Source organism: Atta colombica, unplaced genomic scaffold, assembly GCF_001594045.1.
Source record: "Atta colombica isolate Treedump-2 unplaced genomic scaffold, Acol1.0 scaffold164, whole genome shotgun sequence".
Lineage (NCBI taxonomy): Eukaryota > Metazoa > Arthropoda > Insecta > Hymenoptera > Formicidae > Atta > Atta colombica.
In genome coordinates, this window is record NW_017259255.1 from 412,065 (window position 1) to 438,401 (window position 26,337).

Sequence of the window (26,337 nt, forward strand, 5' to 3'; positions counted from 1 at the left end):
TATATATATATATATAAATACATCAACATCAGAAAAATGAAACAGCAGAATTTAATAATACTTACAATATGTACATAATAATTAAAGCATTTGATAAATAATAAGGAATAATTCTTCAAATATTTAATAATAACAGCCTTAATAATAATAATAGTCTCATTATTACAAGGCAAATTGTAACTTGCACATTCACCTATAATCGCGTTATTTACACGGTGTGCTTGCGACGATCAGAATACGCTCATTACGTGAACCATAGTCGATCTCACCGTAATCACTGACGTCACTGGCCGACTATTGTTACAACGTTACGACCAACACTGAATCTTTTTTCCGGACACCAGAACCAAATACCGCGCGTATGATCCTGCTATGCAACGTGAGGTTACACCTGCAGCTGAATACGTCACCGATCGTCGTGCAATCGGCACCGGTCGGCGGCCCGCGCACCGGAAATAGATTCTGTAACCGGAGAACTTATTTCTGGAAACATGGCTGCGGTTGTGCTTGGGTCCTATTTCGGGCTCGAAAACAGCATCCAGTCTTCTTCCTCGCTTGCTCACCCATTTTCTTTCGTGTCTCGCTTTCCTCGCCGCTGCAATCAAATCGAACGATTGAAAATCTGTGGAAATGAATGAATGAAAAATTTAAATTGGCGGCTAATTGCTAATGTAAAAGATAATCTTGCAAAAAGATAAGCTACTATAGTAATTAGTAATAACTAATTATAGTTATCAACTAGAATAATATGAGAGGAAAAATATACGAAGAGATACGAGTCCTCTGTCATCGCGCTAAGAATGACGAAGAACTTATGAAGGGATAATAAAAGTGGTGACCACATGGTAGCGACACCAAAGCCATAAATAGAGGCCGCGGAAGACCATATGTACGTGGAATGATGCCTGGGCCATATCGGCGTCAGTTACGCGAAAGCAATCTATTTCTGGCGGCTGGCTGCTCCTAAGATTTGCATCGCAGAAGACGCAAGACCGCAAATTTTATCTTTGCACCATTTGTTACTGACTCTTTTACGCGGCACTATTATCCTGCTCCGTCGTTATCCTTCCGATTCTTATTCTTATCCTTGCCTTTTCATTCGTCACAAGTCCTCGTTTTCGTCATCGACAATAAATCTGGAAATCTCTCGATTCTTCAATAAAAACGACTATCCGTCGTCTCCCGACGATTCACCAGGACGCAGCTCCATACTTCTTTACATTCCATACGTCACATTCACTATGGGAAGTAAGGAAGCACGGAACGGTCGCCCGGTATTACAAGCTTAGGTCGTACGAATGCCGATGTATGCTCTTAAAGATCCTCTCTTCTTTGCTCCAACTGAGATTGCTGGATCCGAACAGCTTTTTGATACGACACTTCTCGCAACAATTTCGTTTCGCGAATACACCGCTGTTACGTAATTCATCCTGAAAGATTCTAAAACACTCTCCAACGAGGAATATCTGGCGCGTTGGAAACGCTTGTATTCAATCGTACCCGAAAGGGGTCCTCTTGACTTAACACCTGATTTCTTCTGAAATTATTACTAAATGGCCGAGAGAGAATTCCTCAGGCTGATTTCCTCAAGACTTCAAATCCTGCCAACCTGGATGACCGCTTCGGACTGAATGCTGCCAAAGCCTCGAGCACGATCGCTTTGGAATGAGCCCTCTAAAAATGGCAGCACAGATCCCATTGGCCTCTCCTCTCGAGTGACGACGAGCCGACACCCCCCTCGTCGTCGTCGTGTGCAGATGTAAGCTTACACTCGAGACGACTACCACGCGACGGCTCGGCTCGGCTCGGCTCAGCTTCTCGGCTCCCTCGCGTAGCGCTTCGCCGCGCCAAATTTGTCTTTACCCGAAAATAGTCAGTCCCACGGCTGCCACCACATGGTGTGACTATTCCTGGTCCAGACTCGAGTGATAACTTACCCAGGCTTCTGTCTCATTTCTCTCCTCCTCCTCCTCCTCTTCCTCCTTTTCCTTCTCCTCCTCCTTTTTCTTTTTCATCATCTTCTTCTTCTCCCTCTCCTATTCTTCATCTTCTTCATCTTCGTGCTCTTCTCCATTCTTTTCTACTCCTAAACTGTACAAAAGCGTGCACGTGAATCCTCATGTCTTTTAGTAGACACACAAACCAAAGGTGGACATTCAGAACAAAGTGAAAAGCTTCGTTATATGACACAATATTAATTTCTTAGGATTTCCTATTCATTCTCTGAAGTCTTCGGTAAAGTTAAAAATCTTATAAAAGCGTTCTTTTTATCAGAGTTTCGTTTTATAACTAATTTACAAGATTAAAAATTCCTGCAAAAGAGAAAAGCGATTAGTTTTATGAATTTCTCTTTGATGAAACACCCCGCGCGTAACTCAATATTTTTACTTACCTTCCGTAATTGAAGACATGACTGACACAAGAAAAGTTGTAAGCGACAGAAATGAAAATCTCAAAGAAAACCCCAATAGAAAAATTTTGAAATATTGTTCTATTTACTTAAGAAATATATATATATATATATATATACTTTTCATGTTTCTTATACAAATGCCTTCATAATTGAAATTTTCCAATAGCGCTATCGTATTTGACATCTTCGATCGGAGACTTCTTCATCAAAAAGTGACTTTTTAAAGATATCACGTCAACAGCTGTGTTGATATGTTAATTCTTCAATTTGTCGTCACCGACTGTACTTAGCTACATCGATCGGACTGTAAATCTGACGTAACGATGTGCCGCGATATTTCGGAAGTGGAACATTTGGCAACTGTCATTGGCGACCAAATAGATGTCTAAATTCCGAGGAGGGCCTCTTCATAAAAACAAAATTGCATCGTTGTCGACATTATTCTCGAGATACTGTTGCGCCATCAGTCGTTAAACGTTATCGGCAACGATCAACGTCAATGACAATGTACTTTCGTAGGTTAAGTCCGGATCGTGGGTGACCGTTAACAACAATGATAAATACAGTATCGTAAATGCATGAGGGCTGAATTACAGGATTATATATCTCGTGATATTATTTATAGAAAGATATGCGCGACGATAATGGCCGCTGGCGTACGGCCAGCGCTTCTACGATTTGAGTATAACACGCAGCGCAACGATTAATTTCAATTTTACTTCACGTTGTCGTTGTTTATATCACCGATCAACCACGCGACTACCTTGTAATCACTTACTTCGCATTAAACAACCGATGAAGCTTCGATAGTATAACGCGCGCAAACTCTCCTCGAGCTTTGCCAACGAAATGCGGAACATCGCGTGGAAATCAGACTTAAATCTCATGAATGAGACTTAAGCTATGGGATTAGCGCAAACTTGGTCACACTATTTGTGATATATTCCCCGTATCATCATGCTTCGCATACATCGTTGCAATTCGGCCAAGAATGCTGTTGATGATGTGATACCGAAATACATCTCGACAAACAGCATCACCGGAGCGACGTTGCGAGTCCTCGACTCCCAAGTGGCGCGAATCCAATTTTCGCGATGCAGGATGGCAGAAAAAACGTTACAATAATTCTTATTTTAAAATCATCTTGATATCCCACTTTGGATTCCATGAATTTTACGCCCAGAAAAAAACGTGGTAGCAAGTATAAACAACTACAAGTTTCATGGTAGAATTAATGTGTATACGTAGTTGAATAAATTATATTCACGCACAAAAAACTATGAGTTGTATCAACACAATAGGTCTTATTTTTTTTACGGATGAATATAAGTATTTTATAGCTGCATTTCTTTACAGAAATATAATACTGTCCAATTTATTACTGAAAGACAGTAATTAATTATTTTAAATATTAGAAATATCGAACAACTTTTAATACTTGAAATAAATAATTAATTATTGTCTTTCAATATTAGCTAATATTAGATTTCTGTAAGGGATAACACATTAATGAGTACATTAATTCTACAATCCATATAACACTTATATAGTTGTTACCTTTATATAGTTGCCATCCTTTTTCTTTAAGTGCATATACTCAGTGTGTTTAGATGCAATGCCGGTCTCGAGAATAATTTTCCAATAAGCATTTGCATTTTATTATGCCAAGATGGATTTCCATCATTTGATAATAATCAGATTTCTCAAGTACATAATAAATTTTACGTTTTCGAAGAGAAATTTGTATAGATTTGTAATAGATTTGGCGCCACTGAAATATTAATACGGACAGCGACAATTAGAAACTTGTCATTTATAAGCTTTTCGACACATTACAACACATCTTGCTCCATGTCTAACAGTCTGCAGAGACGCTCGTAGATCCTCGCGTAAGTTAAACTTATCTCGCGACATTAGCTTGCACGTCTGTCAACGATAGATTCCTCGGTGAATTCGGAATTCCATTTTTCCCAGAGAGAAGTTTATAGGAGCATTCGGGCTGCATATCTCGCATGCACGACATAAACTTATGGTGTCACTTTTACCGGGCGACTTTCGAAAACGAGGAACTTGGTCGCGACGGCCGACTCGCCGGCGTCTAAAATTACTGGCAGCCGAAGACGTTGCATATCCGCGAAGTCGACGCAGTCCGGTGAGCCGTACGAAACGAGTCTACGCGCTAATGCCGTCCCTATTTTTGGGCGTCGTCATCGTCGTCGTCGTCGTCGTTGTCTTAGTCGTCGTCGTTGTCTTCGTCGTCGGCGACAGCGTCATGACGGAGATGACTATGGAAGACGCAAAAAGAAAAGCAAACGAGAAAACATGGCTATTCTTTCAGATCTTACTTTCATCGATTATTTGGAATGAACAAAATCCACTTGAATGAGTAGTTATATTAGTTAAATACTTACGTTATAATCCCGAAATTTAATAAATGAAACGATAGAGCGAAGCACCTCTTTTAACCAAAAATAATATCTAAAAATAGAATCTAAAGAAAAATTTTTCTTTGGAAAATATAGAAAAATAAAATTGCAAAATATAATATATATAATATTATATATATTGAAAAATCAACAAAATCTTTCAAAGATTCTTGTTGAATAATTCATGTTTTAAATAACTCATCCTTCGAATAAAATCATATTCTGCGCGTTAGTTTTGACTTTATCAGAATTTTAATCTAAAACTTATTAATTAACGTGTCTAACATGGGATAAGTTGTGAAAAGAATGAATGTCTGATAGAATTTATTCCAAAGGAAAATTTATACTTGAAATTTTTGTCAAGGAACCACTCGACACTTGATACACCCTTGTATCTATCGCCGAAGCAATTTAATGATTTTAGGATGCGACACATCGCTGAAAATAATTAAAGAGAACGTCGTTTCCTTCGTTCACCGAGGGGAGGGAAGAAGACGGGGAGCTTTCCCTTAGCCGAGGAGCCACAGCCCCCGCCGCTCGTGTATCGGGTTACGAGTTCGTCGTTGAAAATAGCCTTTACTTGCGTACTAATGGCGAAGACTCGAAGTAACCCCGGCTGAGATACACGGCGCAGGTCGAAAGCCGCGCATTGACACACTCTCTTCTATATCTCAAAAGAATTGTCGGTTGGATCTCGCGCTGATAAAAGAAAACCGCGGAAAACCCTCGGAAAAGAAATGACCATGAGTTGCGGCTTTGCTAATTATCGTTGTTAATTTAGAACAGAAAAAAGTGAAATGCCATCTCGCTTAGAGTGACATGGTCTTTCTCGATTTTCCGCGGTTTCACTACGGGCTCCTCGATGTCCAAAGAGAAATCACATTCTTAAACTCGACATATACACAAGTAATTTACATGCTAAATTCAATACATCCTCTTTTTTAACGAAAGATGATACACACGCATCCTATCTCTTTCCTTTTTCTTTTTTCAAGTATATTTTTTTCTCCTCGTTCTCTCTCTCCCCCCCCCCTCTCTCTACAATCTCTTGTTGCAATTTTATTCTTGTAGCATTGAAATAGCCGTCGGTGCTTTTTCGCGAATAAACAAGACTATCGCGATAGCACGATACCCATAAGAGATTTCCAATGCCGTTGAAATTCTATGCGCGGCCGAAGGAATGATATTTACTTACATCGAATCATGCCCCGAAATTACTTTCATCCCCTTTAAAGTCACGAACGTTTCACTTGCAATCTTTCAAGCCGACAAGAATTCGCTTGTTACTAGATTGAATGTATTTCCATGCAGGCTTCTCTAGAATTATTTTTAGGTGTCTAGACATTATTTAGGAATTTCTTAACTTCTAAAAAAGCTTCCGTAATACATATATTGCTGGAATACACAAAACTCTTTTCAAATATTCGGTTTGTACTTATATGTAATCGCATGAGAAACTTTTAACTTTTGTGATTAAAAAACATGCAGCGTTGGAATAAGTTCAGTAATTTGTTCAGTAATTTTTTTTTCGAATATCTGAAAGAAAAATGAATCTTATTTGCGACATTTTCCAACATTTTATGATTGGACAAATCTTCAGCAGTTATAGAAAATATTGTTATTAAGATTTGATCTTCTGATAGAATTGAGATTAATGTAAGCTAATTCTTTCAAAATATTTTTCGCGTTGTTTAAAGATACAACAATTGTTAAAGATATGAATTTCCAAGTACAAACGTTCCCGTTTTTTTGCGTATATAATGAGATATTTTTTATATATCATAATTTTTTTATTTTTTCTGGAATTCTTTACGGAATATTTCTTGCTTTCTGTGAGAGAGACAATTGTAATTTTTTAGGGAGATTCACGTTGTCATCGAAATCAAATATAATGCATGTATGTACGTGTTTTAAAACTATTGTCTTCAACGGACAAATATTTTAAAACAATATCAACTCACATATCCTGTTACGGAAGTCAGAAGAGTTTCACTTTTTATTTTGTTTGTTACTTGGAGACATAAATGAATCTCGGTTTTGATTCTGACGAAGAAAATGCTCTTTCAAAATACTTCAGAATATACTTTCTAGTTCATATTATGTAGATTTTTTGGAACTTCCTATACGCAGGAAGAAGCGGAAACTGCAGTAGGAAGTTGGCGAAACGCAAGAGTGGAAAACATAAAAGGCCCGAAGGAAGCCGCTTTTCAGGCGTCTAGGAAACCCGAATAAGAAACCTAGAAGCTACCCTCGGTCGTGAGGGCGGAACGTGCTCGCTTTTTGTCTTGTGACAAATCTATGTAACTTTATTCGAGATTGTCGCGAGAGAAGTTAATGCTGTTTGTCTCGCGGTAGCTCGGGGGAACGTGCGAATTGCGCGGCCAAAAGTTTTGCGAAACACCGAAAACAGGGTGAACTAGTTGACGTGCCCTGCTTTACCACCGGAAGCGGGCCAAGGATGGACGTTTTTTTATTACGTCCTCGACAATCCCTTGTTCGTATCTCTTTTAATCCTTTTATTCCTATGTTATTTTTAATTTTTTACTGAGATAAGTTATTTCAATAATTTTTCGCTTTTAATCTTGTATTTAATAATTAAAAGAAAAAGTACTTGTATCTATTTTGGCAAATTTTATTAAATTTGTAATCTTAATGCTTTTATTAAAAGAGATACCTGTTACTAAATTCAAATTTTATAATGTTATTTAGAAACAAAAAAGAATTAATTTTTGAGGAGCTGTATGCTTTTTGAATTCGTAAATTGACATAGTAATTTTCTAGAAACTAAATGGTTAATGGACGTTAATGGGAGATGGATTGATTGACTCGGTAAAATAAAGCATTCACGCCAGCAGCAGCCCGCACGAAGTTACAGGTATATACGAGCAAAAAACGGACATTTACGCGGATAAACTCTCGAGTGTGCATCGTGCCGCGGAATTCGATATCGTCGGATGGAAATAAACGTTTTTTTTATACGGCACTTTCGCATTTGTCCTTTTGAAAAGAGGGGACGTGATCCAGATTGGCATTTATTCGTGCCAAAATATGCGTTTTACTCGAAAATATTTAGTTCAAAAATACGGAATTACGATTTTAATTATAGTGGCTGCTAATAAACTTTAATTTTAATGTCAGGTAATTTATTGTACTCAGTTGAGAAGGAACGAACACTTTGTCTCAAATAATTACGATGAAAGTGCCAAAATTCTTTCATATCTAATAAATTCATTAATAAAATTGCAGAGCGAACGCATTTGCTTTTTTTTTTTTCATTTTTTTTTCCGTAATTCTGGAGCTTCGCCAAAGCGCGAGAAATCGGAAGAGTTGCTCGAACTAATGACAAAAGCGATTCAAAACACCGGATTATTATGGCCATTAAGAACCCGATCACAGCCTCGCTTTTACTTTAGAGAGATACGACACTTTAAAACTCTGCACGAGCATCCGAAGCAATTTGACGATACAGTAAAACTTCCGTACTATTTTAAGGCGAACATTAATGGGCACATATTAATTAACGACACATTAATTTTAATATCTCTCATTGGGAATTTAATCTATACATTAAATATATATTAGCCTAAATTTCGAAAAAAAACCTTGTTAATTCTTATAAACTACAATTAAATATCAAATTACAATTGATTAAATAATTTATTGAAAAATTTTTCTCTCATTCTAAAATAATGATAACATCACAAATCTTAATTTTACATTCGTTAACGTTACATAACATTATCGCAAAATTACACAAACCGACGTACATATATTACAAAAAAAATTTGTAATACATTAATGTCAACTGTGATAGGAAACATTTTATTTTCTGTCCGCGCCATTTAAATATACCTTTTCACATCAATATCATATAAAAAAATCACTCATACGCATTTATAACTGGCGAAAAAAGACAAATTATATTTTACGATAGGATTGCAAATCGTGATTTTGCCACCTCGCATGCAATGACGCGGGAAAGAATTATTGCGAAACGATAAAGGAAAAAAAAACTTGGATGCTTTCCCATTTCATACAACTGCACGATGATGTAAGTCTTTAAAACGATGCAATGATGATCATGTTGAAAATTATTTTGTAACCGCATGCTGTCACTAATAATCATTGGTCGTCATTTCAGAGAGGATAGTGAACCGAAATAATGAACACTAAACTAATTATCAAGTTTTACAGAAGCGTTCTTGCCAAGCGTTCTGTTCCAAAGTTATTTCCTTCTTATTGCTACCTTCTAAATATTTTAGCTATATAATTTAAGCTTTTTTGTATTTTTCTTTCTAAAAATCATCTGGAAATTCTTCTAAACTTTTTGGGTAGCCCCAAAAAAATTTCCCGCTAAAAAGAAAAATCTTCAAATTTTTGGTAAAAATTTTATTAAATTGGCAGTACTCTATATGAAAATGATTTAATATATTATATTGTATTTTAAACACGTATAATACTGATCGTGCATTCCATTGAGAAAAAGGGGCTTAAGATGCTGTGTCGAAAATTACATCAGATTCATTCGTAATCGAGTCCGACAAGGCAGATCGCGAACTTACGAGGACGCGAATGCGAGAGACGTAAACAGCCTCCAGCAGACGGGATATGTTTCAGAGCCAAAATATCTCTTCCTCCGCACCTACCTAAGACCGACCGACTAAAGACGGATAGACGTGTTTTCGTCGGAGAAATCGAATAAGCAAAATAAACGGGACCGAATTCATTCAGGAAAAACGTGGCGTCGCGCGTCGCCGACATCACCATCGTACTTTATGCCGGAATCATTTTCATTTCTCATACTCTTCCTTCCTCTCTCGCACTTCTTCTCTCCCAGCCGAAAACTTAGCACTCTCGTTTTAAGTGTATACATTTACTCAATAACAAATAGAATTGCTCACTATCAGTCAAAACTGCGTGCATTTCGAGATTACAAATATGTATTACAATAAAGTATTGAAATAAGATTATAAATAATGAACATTATTTAAAATTTAAATACAGAATTAGCAACAAGAATTATGATTATCTATAAATTATAGATCTTTACTTATATAATATATAAATGTGTACGTCTTATGCGTTTATTTTTTATTATTTTGTTTTTTTTCTGATTTCACGTAATCATAGTTATTTTAATAGACATTATAATAATAGTCATACTGATGTTTCACCATTCACATTCTCATTTTTAATATGTAACCTTATAAAACTTGTTCATAAGTAAAAAATTTAATTTAATTTAATTAACTAAATATAAATATATATATTTATATAGACATTCTATAATTTATAAATTATTAAAAATACGTGTATATTAAATTTGTATGGTACATTAAAACTTAAAAAAATATGGTAATTGCGATATTGCGATATTGCGATATAATTATAGTATTATAGCTTTTTTTTTAACAAGTACATATGAAATATTAACATAATAAATTTCAAAATTACTGTGAAGATTGATAAGACGTTTTCTCTCTAAAATATAATACTTTTGTAATACAAATAGTATGTGCTGTAATAATATTTTTTAAAAATGAAGTGATTATGGATATAGTTTGGCAATTTTATCGAAAATCGAGTATCTTTTATGAGTGCTTTTATGAGAGGACAGAAAATAATAATTAAAAAGATTTATTTATTGCCAATTTATATTCATTTATTCGACCAGAAATACCATTTAAATGTAGCTACAGCTAATGGAAGTGTTTAAACTCTTTCACAGTTTGTTAAGCTCTTTTTTGCACTACAAAAATCACAATTTTATGAGAATATGAGAATACCACTAGTTTACTTTCCACAGTTAAGGGTTTAATTACATGTGTAATTTTTCGACGCGAAATACGGGATTTGGATAAAGATTAATTTTGATTGTAATTATGTATGAAAAGGAAATAAAGCTAATAGCAGTAACATATTAATTGTGCTACATAACGAACGACATTGATAACTATAATACTAATAATATTTGCGGAAATATAAACAACGTCTGTTAATAGTTACAATATAGAAATATTAGACGGAAAAACGATAATAGAATTGTAATAGTTGCTCGATATAGCATATAATATATACTAGAAGTTGAGCATAGAGATATAAATAAATGCGTTTTCAAGAGAATTAGCAAATTGTAATTATGGAATTATTGCAAAAAAATTTCTATCCTCTAAAAAAATGTTAAAGATAAATGCAATTATGCTGTAAATGTATATAAAAAAGCGTTAATACATAATACTATAATATAAATTTAAAAAGCGTTAATATTATAAATTAAAAAAGCGTTAACGAAAGATTACAGAATTAAAAGGTAATAAGATTTTTCATTGTACGCTCATTAAAATCCAATTTCAAGATGTTTAGCGTTAGTTTAGCTTTGTACCGTCAATCCTTCGATCGCGATAAAATTTATATCTTTGGAAATTTAATTTTCCACCTCGATAAGCACTCCTATGGAAGTCCTCTAGATCCATCCATGGGGCATGGGGAATGAGCTCGCCGCCCTTTTCCTCCCGACCCGAATTAAAATAGCCGACGAGTGCAGCGATCACGGGTGACCTATCCCGTGGTGCACCTGCGACTCGTCTGGCGGTGCCATCGCCGTCATATTTTATGCCGAAGTCATTTCCATCGCCGCGGAAAAGTTCCATCCGCCGCGTCAGTTTCCCGCGCCTTTTGCAATAACTTTTAGAGAAACTCGGAATTAATATATTTTTTTCAGGAAGACCGCTGGTACTTTCTCAACCACGATCGTTCCCCCCTCCCTCCCCCCTCCCTCCCCTCTCCCTCTTTCGGTGTAGATATTGAACGCATAAATTATACGACTTCACCGAACGCGATCAAAGTATTTTCTTCCTTTTTCTTTTGTTCTTTTTTCCTTTAAATTTTTTATTTTCCTCTGCCTCGCGTAAATTCTCTTTTGTCATGTAATTTTTTTGTTATATTAAGTATATTTTGTATGTGATTATTATGCTATTCTTTCTTATCAATCGACAATGCCCTCTATCTTTCAGTTCATTTATACTTAATAATTTAATGATTCATAAGGTTTCTCTTATGAATCACGATCTACTTGCTGTATAATATATTTGTCTAAGAAAACTACATATACTTCAAAATCAATTTTTTTAATTTTATTATTTATATTGTTGCATATTCTAATAAAATTATTTTCAAAATTATTAAAATTATTAAAAATAATTGTACTGTTATCATATACCAATGAGGTTAACAATTAGCAAATTGTATAATTCAAATGGGTTTATTATATTAATAGCTATTGATATTAATTAATTAATTTGTCATTAATTGCTATTATAAATTTATCATGAAAGATATATTTATAATAGCAATTAATGACAAATAAAACAACAAGTAACAGACAAGTAAAAGAGTTACATTTATTTTATGCTTACCATTACAAGGTTCGGAATTAGTGTAACATTATCATTCTCATTTTTTATTGCTACTATTTTCTTCTTTTCTTTTTCTTCTTACTTACGATAGCAGTCTTGTTCTTTAGTCACGATGCCGTCCACTGTGATATCATCCTAAGACATTCCAACCTTGCGACGTTCCAAACTTCACAAAATTAGTAGGTAGTTGTGATTTAGTTTCGGTTCGATTACCTGCCTTCTCCTGCTCGAAACCCCCTTGTTTCAATCTCCCTTGGGGTCTGCCAACTAATCCTTTCATAGGTAGATACTATCCTCCGAGAATTTCAATTTTCATCACGGCTGCGAGATTTCGTTAACCCTTAGCCTTTCCAAGATAAGCCATTTTACATATACAAATTTAACAAATATATACAGAAAGGACGATTTTGCTAAAATATCTAAAAATTAGTTAGATCTGAAAGTAATTTTTTTGCATCGTAAAAATAATTGTAGAACGTTGAAATGTTGATAACAATGCTGCATAAAATTTTAACATTCTAATTACTTGAGCATTTTACATAATTACTTTGATATAACAAAATTATTTTCTGTATCTAGTTAATTTTTTAGAGACTTGAGCAGAATCTGCAAATCTACAAATATCTTTTTTTCTCAATAGAAAAGAATAGTCTTTATTTGATGCGCAAAAAATAAGAATAAATATTGAATTAAATTTACAATTTATTTGTAAATATTTATATACTTTTTGTAAATTCCTTGTTATAAGAAATGTTACTGTATTAAAGTAATAATGATGCTATTAAATTTGTAATTACAAATGATATCGAATCATTTTCAATCATTTTCAATCATTTTCAATTCCCTATTCTAGGTCGTCATTGCTTTTATTCTGTCGTTAATTTAACTAACACAATAGAATTAACTGTACTAAATTTAATTCAAATTTAATTTGTTGTTTACTAAGTGCATAATAATATGGATACTATTTACTTTGAAACTAAAATTACAGAAATAGATTGATTAAATGTAATTACTTTTTTAATTATAATATATATTTTAAAATGTATTAAAATAATATATTTTGACATAAATAGAAGTTAATAACAAAATATTATTTAACTCAGTTAATTTAAATTTGATATTTCGCAATGTAAGAAAGAAATTAGTTGAAATTGCATTGGAACGCATTTAAGGTATAAATCAAACATAAATACATAAGAAAGGCGCGTCTAACATTTGTTTCTTCAACTCTTTACGGTGACTTTAGTTTGTTAGTATTTACAAGAATACACTATACGGAACATCTCGCGAGAGAATTGGAAATGCCTGTCGAAGAACAACGTCACGAAGTGACAGCTTTAGCTTCGGCAACGAGATTGGGGAAAAATACGAGGAAAAGCGCTCCAGTAAGGAGAAACGAAATTAGAAGGACGCGGAAGCACTTTGAGAAGTTCTTCTCTTAATCCGGATCTAACTTCCGGTATTCGGTACTCACGGCAAATTCCAATTTTCGTCAGACACTTTGCCGATGAAGTTTCGCGAAACGACAGCATAGCTAGGAAGAAAACTCTCCCGCGTGCAAGAGATTTCGATTTTTCTCTCGTGAATTCTCTTTGATTTTAATCTCGTCGTGTAAAAGAAGAAATAAAGCAAAAAGGATGAAAAAAAGCGAGAACGTGCAATATATCGAAGTATGACGGTATCGGGAGCACCAGCTCTTTCGCTGGGTGCGCCAATTCCGATGGAGGTGCCCGGAAATTGCGTCATGGTAGCGACCAACATTTCCTCATGGTTCCTGCATATTAGAGCGCGTCTATTCTCCCTCCCCGTAATACCGTTTTGTCACCCACGAATGAACATCGCCAATTTGAACCGGCCGTGCGTTCTTTCTTCTCAATTCATCAAATCGACCGAATTCGTCGAATATAAACGCAGAAAGTCGAAGGTTTTTCCTGAAAACTTACATAATAATATGATGATGAGCGCGTCTATTGAATTTTAAGATAATTTACTTTTAAAATTCATGATTCTCTTTGCAGTCTTTCATTACGTGTCTTTACAATTGTGCTTCGAATTAGAATTCTGTTAACATAATGTCTGCTCGAAATTATATAACATTTTAGTCGAAGTTTAATAAAACTATGGAGAACGTTGCATTATATTTGCATTTAACATATCCTGCATGCACAGAAAGAAAAGTTTTGTTAAAATATATGGAAATTTATGTCAAATAAAAATCTGAAAATAATTATGTTGAATCATTTAAATAATTTAAATAATTATTTATATAAACACTTAGTTGCTTGAATAAACTAATAGCAAAACTTTTTGCAGTATTATCATCATGTTTGAATATCCTACATAACCTTCATTACAATTAGGTCATTCGTGTCTAATATGCAATTTTTTTTTATAAATACTAATAACTAGAAATTAGTTATAACATTTATATACAATTTTTTTATTCACAAATACAAATATCTTAAGTTATATGTAAAAATTACTTAATAATTTTTGTATGCTTATAAAAATGAAAATTAATTCGATACATGAACGATCCATGATGTATAGTAAAAGTGTCCAAAAAAATCATCGTATGTACTAAGGGATAATTATATTGATGATCTAATATAATTATTTTTGGATCTGACCTAATTTTTATATAACGTAGATGAATCAACTTTAATGTATACCATCTTAATTTTAAGGGGATAAAATTAAGAAAACTTTTTGACTTCCATCATACTTCAATAAAACTGTTCTTTCCGAATATGAATTGTTGTCTATTACAGGATGGGAAGATAAATCGAAAACAAGTATAGAATGCAAATTTTTATTTTTTTTTCTTCGACGAAGAAAGAGCTTACTGTCATCGAATATTAGAAGCTAATTTATTTCATGCATGATCGACAGATAGAAGGGTGTGGCGCAAAAATTGGTGCTTTGTTTATTACGCCGAGTTTGATCGAATCGCATGACGCACGAATGACTGATAGAAAATCAAAATACTTCGGAACCATCGGTTGAAAAGGGAGGAGTGCCAGCGTTGGGAAGGCAAACGAAAGGGAAGATAAATGAAATTCCGCCGGAATTCCGCGAGACTGCCGCGGATAAATGTTTTAGGGACTAAAGGCCCTTGTGGTTTCTCAGTAATCTGTCGGTGAATATCACGAGAAGACTCTGACGAAAAAATTGCAACTTCCGATTTTATCTTACTCTTAAATGAACGATGAGTAAACCATTATCTCATTGAGATCGAAAGTGCAATTGATTGAAAAAAAAATCGCTCTGGTTATATATAGCACAATTATTGTGCGATATTTTAATTATATTTTTTTATCTCTTCAAAAAAGGACAAAATATTTTCACTCTTAAAGCATTATTGTGAATGATGAAACTTAGTGAATAGATGATACTTTATGGACAAGCTAATAAATCACAGTAAGTTATGAGGAAACAAAATATAATGTTACAAACATACAATGAGATAATACAAGGAGTAATTAATCAGAAGGCAAATGCGACTAACGAATCAAGAGAAGAGTAGTTTCTTATCTATCGAGAGATTGAAAAAAGATGTTCTTCTAATTATGATTAATTGACATCCAACATAAGCAATACAAGCTTATCTAATGATTCTAATACACGTATTATGTACTGAAAATATACTAAAACGTGTATTTATTTTTAAAATTATTTTTTTCTTTTTCTTCTATTTCCATAATACTCAAGATATCTGAGAGACATAACAATAGCCTTATTAATATCTCACATTCACATATTGTTTTTTTTCATGTAACCTTCATGTAAAGCTTGTTTGTACGCAATAAATTAAATTAAATTAAATAATCATTAAATTAAGTCAAGTAATTTTTTGAAATAGATTTTAGATAAAAAAGGAAAACAGCTTATATACAAATAAGATTTATTTGATTTTTTCTTTTTAGATTTCTGTTCTGCGTTTCTCTCATGTTATTCTCGTTATATTATAATCTATCTTCTAAATCTCTTTCCTTTTTGAATTACTAAGATTTTTTTTTAATTAGTAATATATTAGAGAACGTACTTAACCTATGATATAACATTCTTGTGGGCTATTAATCCACTGAAAATTCCCTTCCCCTTCCTTTCTGAGTCGGACGCAAAACAATTCCGCGTTTCGACAATGATAAACCGAGCGGAATTATTTCCCGCCGCGGCTCAGTCGACTCACTAACTATGGCCGCTCTTGAGATCATCCTCTCTTTCCCTCTCTCTCTCTCTCTCTCTCTCTCTCTCTCTCTCTCTCTCTCTCTCTCTCTCTCTCTCTCTCTTTCTCTTTCTGCGTTTGACTTTAAAATCCTCTCGATATCACTCGCGACGGACGGATGAAGGAGTCGCAGCTGCAAGAATTCGCGACGGTGGCGGCGGCAAGAAATACCGAAATAATCGCGAGTCCGCGCTATATTTAGCGAAGCGTTGCGTGCGTGCGGAACGATTTCGCGTGCGATCTCGCGCGTTTCGCTCATCCCAACGAGCTTCCACCACGATCGAAGAATTACACGATTTCGATCATCGACGATCCGGCAACGACGGAAGAACCAAACTACTTCTCTTTCCCTCCTTAGGTCGACCACTCTTGCAGTGCTCTCGTTGTTATTTTGCACACGCTCGTGTCAATTATATTTAGCGTGTCGCCGCGTGATCTCACTGACTCACTGCACGCCGCGGATTCAACACGCGGGAGACAGCGCGAGTCTCATCGGACGTTTGCAGCCGTGCATCGAGAGGAACAGAAGCACGCGTGTGTCGTTGGAGCTCGTGGCATCGGATTCTCGGTAGCTCCGCCGACCGCGATGATGCCACGGCCGTCGCTGACTCACTAAATGCTCGATATATGCGTGCGCAAATCGCGCGTGCGAGGCGCGAAGCGAGCCCGACTCGCATGCAAACGCGACGCGAGTAGTTTTACATCTGGGATTTTGTTTCAAGTCTCTGTGCGAAACTGCACCTGATTTATTCAATCATCTATCAAAGTTAATCCGCTATGTGCGTTTAATCTGCTGAATTAAAAAGTATTGTGAAAAAGAAAATTGAAAGAAAAAATTCAATGCTGAGTTTCAATCTGAGCTTCTGTTAGAAACAGACGTTAATGCTAAATTCACGAAGAGATCGGTAACAGAAAGAGAACGCGTAAATTTTTTATAAATTTTTTATATCTCCAAATGCAGCGTATAGTATATGTACACATACAGAGTGTCCCAAACTTTTTGACATACCGCTTGCAGGTAAAGCGGATTAAACCGAATCAAAGTTCTCTATATCATTTTGCAGTTTTCGCAATTTTTTTATATATAGTTTTATATATAGTCCAATGAATAGAATGTCCAAACGCAGTTTAGCCCGGTTTACCAGCCTCGACAAGCGGTGTGTCAAAAAGTTTGAGACACCCTATATGTAGGGAATTTCTTTCGATATAGTGTTTTGTATTCAAATCATCTCCGTTTATAATCTCCGATCTACAGAATGATGTTGAGTCTCTCTATTCCCGATAGGATATAATAATAAATGACGATTTGAAGTCATAATGATCAGCCGCTCACGAACTAGTGTGTCGGCATAACAGTATTGAATGGTACATCGGGAGTGTCTAACGACGGTTCATTGATGCCAATAAAGGAATAGAGACGTCGACGAGTATTCTCTTTTGTCCGTCGTCAACGAGCGACGGGAAATTAATCGCGGTAATAATATCACGCGTCGCGATATGCGCCGCCTAAATGAGTATTTATGTGGGCCCGAGTCGACGATTGCGACGAATTCCGTCTTTGAGTGCGCACGAAATACGACAGAATGATATTAAACCGGAGACTGACAGGAGAACGCAATAAGCAGGGCGTCGCTCGCTCGCTCGTTCGCTTATTTCTATTTATTACATTGCGCGAGGCTGCCGTTGTAATTGCGATAAGTATCAGCGGCCTTAAATCAACGTCGTGCCTTTCATTCACGTACGAGATTCTATACGAAATTTAACGCAATTTTTGAATGAAGGACAATAAATTCTAGCAGCGTCATAATTAAACAGAAAAAGCCGATCCTCTTATAAAAAGGTATTGAGTCTCATTCCAGTAGACATAAAAGGGAAACTTTAAAGATGTAACTTTCCTAACCAATATTTCGTAATTAGGATACAATTTGGTATCTGTTATATATATATTGTGATAAATATCAGTTGATTTTAATATACGTATTGAATATTTGTATAATCTTCTATAGGTACAAAAAATAATATAGCCCTTGCAATGAAACTTGTCTTTACTATCGTACTTATTAATTAATTTGTCAAACGAACTTATTGTTAAACTACTATCTAAACCAAAAATAAACATTCTTTTTATCTGGTGTGCTATTATAAAGGTTCAACTTCATAAAGGTTCATTTGGTGTGCCATCTATTGCAGAATTAAGTAAAAAAAAGACTAATATATTATTTATACTTTCTTCTCTTGCATTGAAAGCAAAACAAAATTTAACAAATTAATTTCTTTTACTGTATTTTATTTTACATTTATTTTAAAATAAAATACGAAGCAGCTGAATAGCGCAAGTACATAAAAATAATACTAGAGTATGTTATACTGTATCGTTTTTTTTTTATTAAATTTTTTTCTGATAGCACGTACTTCTTTAGACGTGCTATTACGAATGTCTTCTACTAATAGTACGCGTTTTGCAGGCAGATTGGCCACCCTTTATTAAAATACACACGTTGCCCCATTTTAATAATGTGTATCTTATATTATTTTGAGGTAATACTTTTGAGGTTTTTGTGATTTTCTTCGAAGATGCCAAAAAGTTTACGGTTATCACTGTGTCGTGATCATCGACATATAGTACTGGACGGAGTATTAGCATTGAAACCATTTTGGCAAATCTAAAAAGAGATAGATTACGGGGGTAGTGAATCATGTAATCAAAGGCCCTGAATCATTAAGTTGATACATCTGCTCAGAGTGTTACTTTTGCACAAAATACACGTAGAAATCACATTTCAAGTTTTATTTTATATCTAATAATTAATAATAAGTAAATTTAAAATTATTGTACTGCGTTAGTACCAGTCAATACTGTGATGGTTCCTGACTTTAAAGAATACACTACTGTCCTCCTTTTCCTGAAACATAATTCGATCAATAGGACAAAAGTAGAAAGAGAGTTTCGTGTCCACTTAACTACCTCACTCTTTCTAGATCCATCAAGACGGAAGAGATTTGCCTTTTCCTTCATTAGCGTACTGATATTGATATGATTATTGTATGTATCTTATTTTTGATAATCAATTAAGGTATAATTACATTATAACAGTGCACTAATTATATCTCGAGATTGAAATGAATGCATGGTATGTTATTCAAGGTATAAAGCACATACATTGTATTTTAAATTGCTTTATAGACAATGCCAGCCTGAATTAAACGACCTTAATCGTTATATTATTCCAATCGTTCCGTTTATAATTATTTCGGCAAGCCGTGAGAATTGAGGCGGGAAGAAAAAAAAAGAGCCACGGTACAACAGCGGAATGAAATCAACGAGGCCGGTCAACGACGCAATAAAATCGCGCTCACGTCGTCGATGCAAGGCACGAGTATCCGGACATAATTGGCAAAGTAATCGATTTATGGTTATTAACGCGGTAACGGTAACACTCGCGACATTTACATATTCATGACAAGGAGAGTCGGCTATGATTCTGCTGCTGCTGCTGCTGCTGCTGCTGCTGCCGTGGGTAGTGAGATCCTGCGATCGCACTTGGATGCAAAACGAGCACCCTTAGACCGCATTAATGAAAATGACGCCGCTTACAAGCCATAAAAATTTGATGGCTTCTCATGAAGTGAGAAAACGGCGGTCGACCTTTATAAGCAGCATTATGAATGTAACGTGATTTTATTGGTATTATTACTCCCGTATGACTTTTGCAAGCATTCATTAATATTAATATGTGAGCAATCATTTTTTACAGATTATTTTATTTTACACCCAAAGAAAAATTATGTTTAAATTGAATTATTTTTAAGTTGAAATAAAAATATAATACCTTTGAGGAAAATAAAAATTTATTTGATTTCAAGAAATAACGTTCAAATCGAAGAAACTTTTCTTTAAGCAATGCACAAATTTCTTTGGTTCAAATAATTTTTTTTTAATCGAAGAAACTTTTCTCTGAGTTTTGTAATTCTAAGATAATAAAATAAATAATAGAGAAAATTATAAATCAAATTTCGATCATCAAATTAAATTTGCATTGCTAATTTTTCTCGTAGTGTTAATTTGATTTATTGTGAAAAAATATATCTTTATCAAAGAAAATTTTCTAAAAGTAATTGTTACTGTATTTTTTTTATTATAATAATATAGATATAAAGTGTGCCTCCGATAAAAATTTTCGCAAATTCTATATTCGGATTTTTGATTCTGCGAAATTATCGTGTATAATTGACGAGATATCTTTCTGAAGTGATAGAAAGGAGAATGGCCTCCTGAGTCGTTTTCGAGATATTTCGAAACATATGCAGGAATCACATATGTGATGAAATATACGTCTGTTTCTCATGCCACAGCAACGAAGAGGTCTCCTCGGCGGAAAGGCCCTGTTACAGCTGTCCCCGTCTCTCTTTATCATCTTACCATGGGGTCTTGTCCCTACTATAGCGAGTAATTAGAAATGTATACGAGATACACGGAAGTGTATGATCTAACAAGGAAATTTGAAATTATGTTGATATGTTGTAAAAACACAAGTAGACAGAAATAAATATATCATATATTCTTGAAAAATTGTTTCTGTGGAACGAATATATGTATATTGGTATCAAAATATGTCAAAATATGTGATTAGTTAAAAATAATAATAAAGAATAATAAAATTGAGGATTTTATAGAGAAAAAAAAATTATAAAGTATCATACATAAATAAAATAGTTATGAAACAAATGCGAGCTAAATTATACTATTTATTTAAAATAATTATATAAAATACGCTGTAAACAATAAAAAACACATTTATTTTTAGATACAAGGCATTTTATTTAGCGGAATATTTTTTGAAAAAAAAATTAATTAAGGCAACTCATATATAAGATAATTAGGGCAAAATTCGTTGTAAAGTAATTTGAATTAAAATATATTTTGCAAGTGTATACAGGAACATTTTCGTTTCGAAAATGCAATCACGGCTTTTTGTTTTAATATCTTGCGTTTCATTTGATTTTAGTGCAATGCGAGTGCTGCTGTCAAAATTACCGCGACCCTGGATTGTCGACGAGAAGAAAGATGATGGTTATACAGCCCTTCATTTAGCTGCCCTCAACAATCACGTAGAGGTTGCGGAACAATTGGCACGCGCTGGGAAAGCCGATCTGGACTTGCAGAACGTGAACCTGCAGACCGCTTTGCATCTAGCAGTCGAGCGACAACACACGCAGATCGTCCGAGTATGTTTCCGCTAATATTTGCGAAAATCGTTTGTTCCAATCTTGTGAAAATCATACTAATATAACATTTAAATTTCTAAAATAATGATTAAATTCCTGATAATATCGAACGTTGGGCAAAAATTGTTTAAATCGACATCCGATAATAGGATAGTTTGAATTATTCTTTCCCCGGAGAAAGATCGATAAATATATTTGCGATAATTTATCCGTCGTAGCTGTTGGTTCGCGAAGGCGCGAATCTGAATGTCGCCGATAAAGACGGAGACACGCCTCTGCATGAGGCCCTTCGACATCACACACTGTCGCAACTACGACAGCTGCAGGATGTACAGGATGTCGGACGACTACTGATGGGCCTAGGCACTCAGGGTCAGGACAAGAAGAGCAGCTCCTTCATCGCATGCTTCCTTGCAGCACACGGTGCCGATCTAGAGCTGAAGAACAAAAAGGGTCAAACACCTTTGGATCTTTGCCCGGACCCGAATCTCTGCAAGACTCTTACCACCTGTCACAAGGATAAGGAGTCGTTAGTATTCGGGTGAAGGGAAAAATGCTTTCTAGTCCCTTTTAATCTTTGGATTCTATAAAAAGTATATTTTATTAAAAATGTTGAATATAATAACCAAGTCTTTTTTTCGAAATTCTATTCAACATAATAATGGAATTTGTAGAAATTTTTCTTTCGCAAAACTTTTTTATTTAACAAGAGAGAATAAAATATTCGCGAAGAAGAATTAAAACACAAATTTATACAATCGATTGTCTCGTTACATGTTCCACGTATAATTCCCCGTGCAATTACGACATACGTCGCCGTATCTCTTAGTATAATGTAGCTAACATGCAGCTCCCCTTTCCACAGACACGACATCGAAACCGTTGTCCCTTCGGCAGCGATCGACGAGTGTCTTGTATGCTCCGATGGCAAACGAGAGATGCTGTTTAGTCCCTGTGGACACGTGGCTTGTTGTAACGCCTGTGCACCAAGGGTGAAGAAATGTCTGATTTGTCGTGAGAACGTTCTTTCTCGAGTAAAGGTAAAATATCACGCGACGCTATTGTATATTCTTCTATTATTAGATATACGATATCATTTTTATTTTTAAAACTTATTTTTTTATCTAACAATAATTAATTTTACATTAATATTAGATTTATAGATTCTTTGTCGATTGTCGCATTTTAATGATATTCTTAATAATAATTACATATTTCTTCTTTTTCTTCGATATAATTCTATGAATTTTTTCTATGAAATAACCTCTCTTTTCTATAAAAGAAAAATCCATTTTATCATTAGGCACAATAGATTTCTACGTTTATGCAAATATGTCTCTCCAGTAATCTTAATCTAATTTTCTGTAAGCCACTAAAATTCTAATCGCGCAGTAAATTACTCCTTCAACTTTTTATCGATCCAACTTGATACATCATGCTGCACTATTGTTATGTAGACTAATAGTTGACCGAATAATCCCATTTCTATCCTAGAATAGATTCTCGAAATTCTAAACGCGCGTTCTATCAATCTTCTGCCTTCACTCAATAATGGACATTTGTTCCCAGATCGAAGAATGCGTAGTGTGTTCGGATCGCAAGGCGGGCGTGCTGTTCCGTCCGTGCGGCCACATGTGCGCCTGCGAAAGCTGTGCGGCCCTGATGAAGAAGTGCGTGCAATGCCGAGCCCAAATACAGCACATGGTACCACTCTCTGTCTGCTGCGGTGGTGGTGGTGATGTCACTTACGTGAAGGGTTGCAACGCCTCAGGTATTAACATCCATATCGCGCACAGCGCCCCATTTCGCAACTTCTCGTCTCTATCTCGCATGGAATTTAATAAACTATTCCCACGCAACGATTAGATAGCTCACCTCTAATCTCATCTTGAATAAGTATACCGAATTGTTCTCAGATTGTATTTGCACGTTTTGCGCGTGTATTGCATTTTTTGCCTTTTAATGTAATGATGAACGATTGATGTGTTCGCGCGAAGGATGAATTGAATTGGAGATCGCGTTTAAAACGTAATCGCAAAAGTAACTTCCTGTTCACGTATATTTTTAATACTTTGAATTATTAAATGTATATAAATATGTAAATTTTAAATGGAAAGAGAAATATTTCTCTATATTTTTCTATTTTTGCTGATACAATGCAAACTTTTCAGTGTTTATGTATTTATTGCTACTTTATATGCTAATTTCAATGTTTTTTTTTAATATTTATGTTATCGATAAACAAATTATTTTGCGAATAAAAATATGAATTGTAATAAATGAGAGCATCTCTAAGCGATGCTGCCAAGAAATTGGTGACTTTTTTCTTTTCTTTTTATTTTTATTTTATTTTATTTTATTTTATTTTTTTTTAACCGACTGTTATACTTCGAAGGAACAATATCTGAAGTCAAGGCGGATCTTGAGGAGGAATCGACGCCCTCAAACAATACTGGAGTTGGAGAAGCTCTCCTAATGAACAACGGTAGCCGAGATACTTCGCACAGCGACATACAAAAACTACAGCAGCAATTGCAGGACATCAAGGAGCAGGTACGTGTCCCTTCTGCGTTTCGCTTCGTTATGCGTCGCTTTAATGAAACGAATAATTTAATTTGTGTCGAAGAAAGAAGTCCGCACCGTGCTGTGTACAATTACCTTTCTCTCTTGAAAAAGCAGAATACATTTTCCCGGACTGTATACCAATGCCTCCTTATAGAGTACCGCGACAATTCTCTTCTTGGTTTTTACTTTATTTATTCAGGAAAGATTTAAGAAGTTAGGTCATAATGGATTAGAAGAATTTTGATTAGAAGAAATTCAATTTTTTTATTCAACTCATAGTGGAACTTGAAGAAAAGAATTTAAAAAGTGTATATGTATTTAAATAGATTCAGGAAAAGTAACGGCGTTTACTTGTAACGCCGTTACTTTGTTATAATAACGCTTTGGTAATAACATTGTGAATTTTTTATGATGATAATGCTAACATCAGAGTTAGAAAAGTCAATTGTTACTTGTAATGGATTGAAAAAGTTATTTGTTACTGAAAAAAATAATTCCTAATTTACAACGTGTTACTTTTTATTCCTTATTTGTAACGAATAACGTTACGTGTTATTTATTACTTTTTTCAGTAAATAATACGTGGTGACAAATTATTTTTAAAAGTGACAACTTTAGCACAACCTTAGCATTTAATTAGTTAGCGTTATTATTATAAAAAATTGCAACATTGTTATCAAGAATTGCAACATTGTTATCAACCCTGAATAGATTATATTTAAAAACAAAAGATATATGAAAATATATCACATTATAATATTGACTTTGAATTGGAGGAAACTTTTGAAATTATTATCTGTGTAACAGTGAAGTTGAATTGATTTACTCATAATGGATAACTGAATTCGGAACATCATGCAGAATTTGCGAAACTTATTCTTTTATTGTTGCAGACCATGTGCCCGGTTTGTCTGGATCGTCTGAAAAACATGATCTTCCTGTGCGGACACGGCACCTGCCAAATGTGCGGCGATCGGATGTCGGAGTGTCCAATATGTCGCAAGGCAGTAGACAAACGTATTCTGCTCTATTAAAAATAAAAGACTATTACAGACTGCATTGCGCACTGAAATTTTCTAAGGGCGGTTGTACGTGATTGTATGACGAATTATAATCCACAAGAATCCACGATATTTCACGAGACGAGATTTCCTCTTACGCCTCGTTTACTTCTAATAAGCATTACGTCAAGCTGAATCGCAGAGCAACGTTGTTTATCATGAAATAAAAAAAATCATGATATTAAATGATATAACAATGAAAAATAATGAAGATATTAAATGGTGCACTTCGAGCTACGATGGTTTATAGATAAAAATATAAGTTGATTGATAGGTAAATAACTGCGACAAGTGTAGGTACGCACAATTATTATTTATTGTTCATATTTTTAATAAAAAAACCTCGTTGCATGATAGATGATATATTATGCTGTTGAAGTTGCGTTTCATGCGTAGTCGTACGGCTATTAACATACAAGTGTAACATATTTCTAGTAAGCTTCCTACAAAAAATCTTTATTTACCACTTATGAATAACACTGTTTATCTGCATGATTAAAAATTCAGAAAACGCTCAGTAGACATTACAAAGTTCTTCCGAATCTATCAATAGGAATCTATCAATATCTATCAATAGGAATGATAGTTTTATATCCATTTTAAATAATTTCCACATAGTTTGCCAAAATTAATAGTAAGTAAAATATTACGTTTCAACCATTTGATATTTTTCAAAGGATTAAAATAAAATTGTAAGATTCCATGATTTATCGTTGTTAATCAGATATCATGATATCTGCTAATATATGTGATGTTATTTACATGTTACATAAATTGGTAAAAATATGTTCGATACAATACATTCGCGGATCTATATCGGTAAAATAATGAAGCTATTTTCATTTTTTTCAACTTAAAAATTAATATATTAATTATTATTTTCTCGAACGTAATAATTATATTAATTGACATAAAATTTATATTAGTTATATTTCTCAAATTTTAATATTTTAAAATTAAATGGTTTTTAATGTAAATTTTATATCAATTTTGAAGTTGT

The 26,337-nt window shown here is 34.4% G+C and overlaps 1 protein-coding gene across 1 annotated transcript in view; it reads left to right on the forward strand.

Annotated features, from left to right (window-relative positions):
- LOC108686151 (E3 ubiquitin-protein ligase MIB1) overlaps positions 1–25,557 on the forward strand; it is a 436,727-nt gene extending 411,170 nt beyond the window's left edge. Inside the window, exons 10-15 of the mRNA XM_018191282.1 lie at positions 21,492–21,711; positions 21,930–22,240; positions 22,577–22,751; positions 23,281–23,482; positions 24,107–24,264; positions 25,170–25,557. Coding sequence (XP_018046771.1) covers positions 21,492–21,711; positions 21,930–22,240; positions 22,577–22,751; positions 23,281–23,482; positions 24,107–24,264; positions 25,170–25,310 — 1,207 coding nt within the window. The 3' untranslated portion in view covers positions 25,311–25,557. The remainder of the gene's footprint in view (positions 1–21,491; positions 21,712–21,929; positions 22,241–22,576; positions 22,752–23,280; positions 23,483–24,106; positions 24,265–25,169) is intronic.
- The last annotated feature ends 780 nt before the right edge of the window (positions 25,558–26,337 follow it).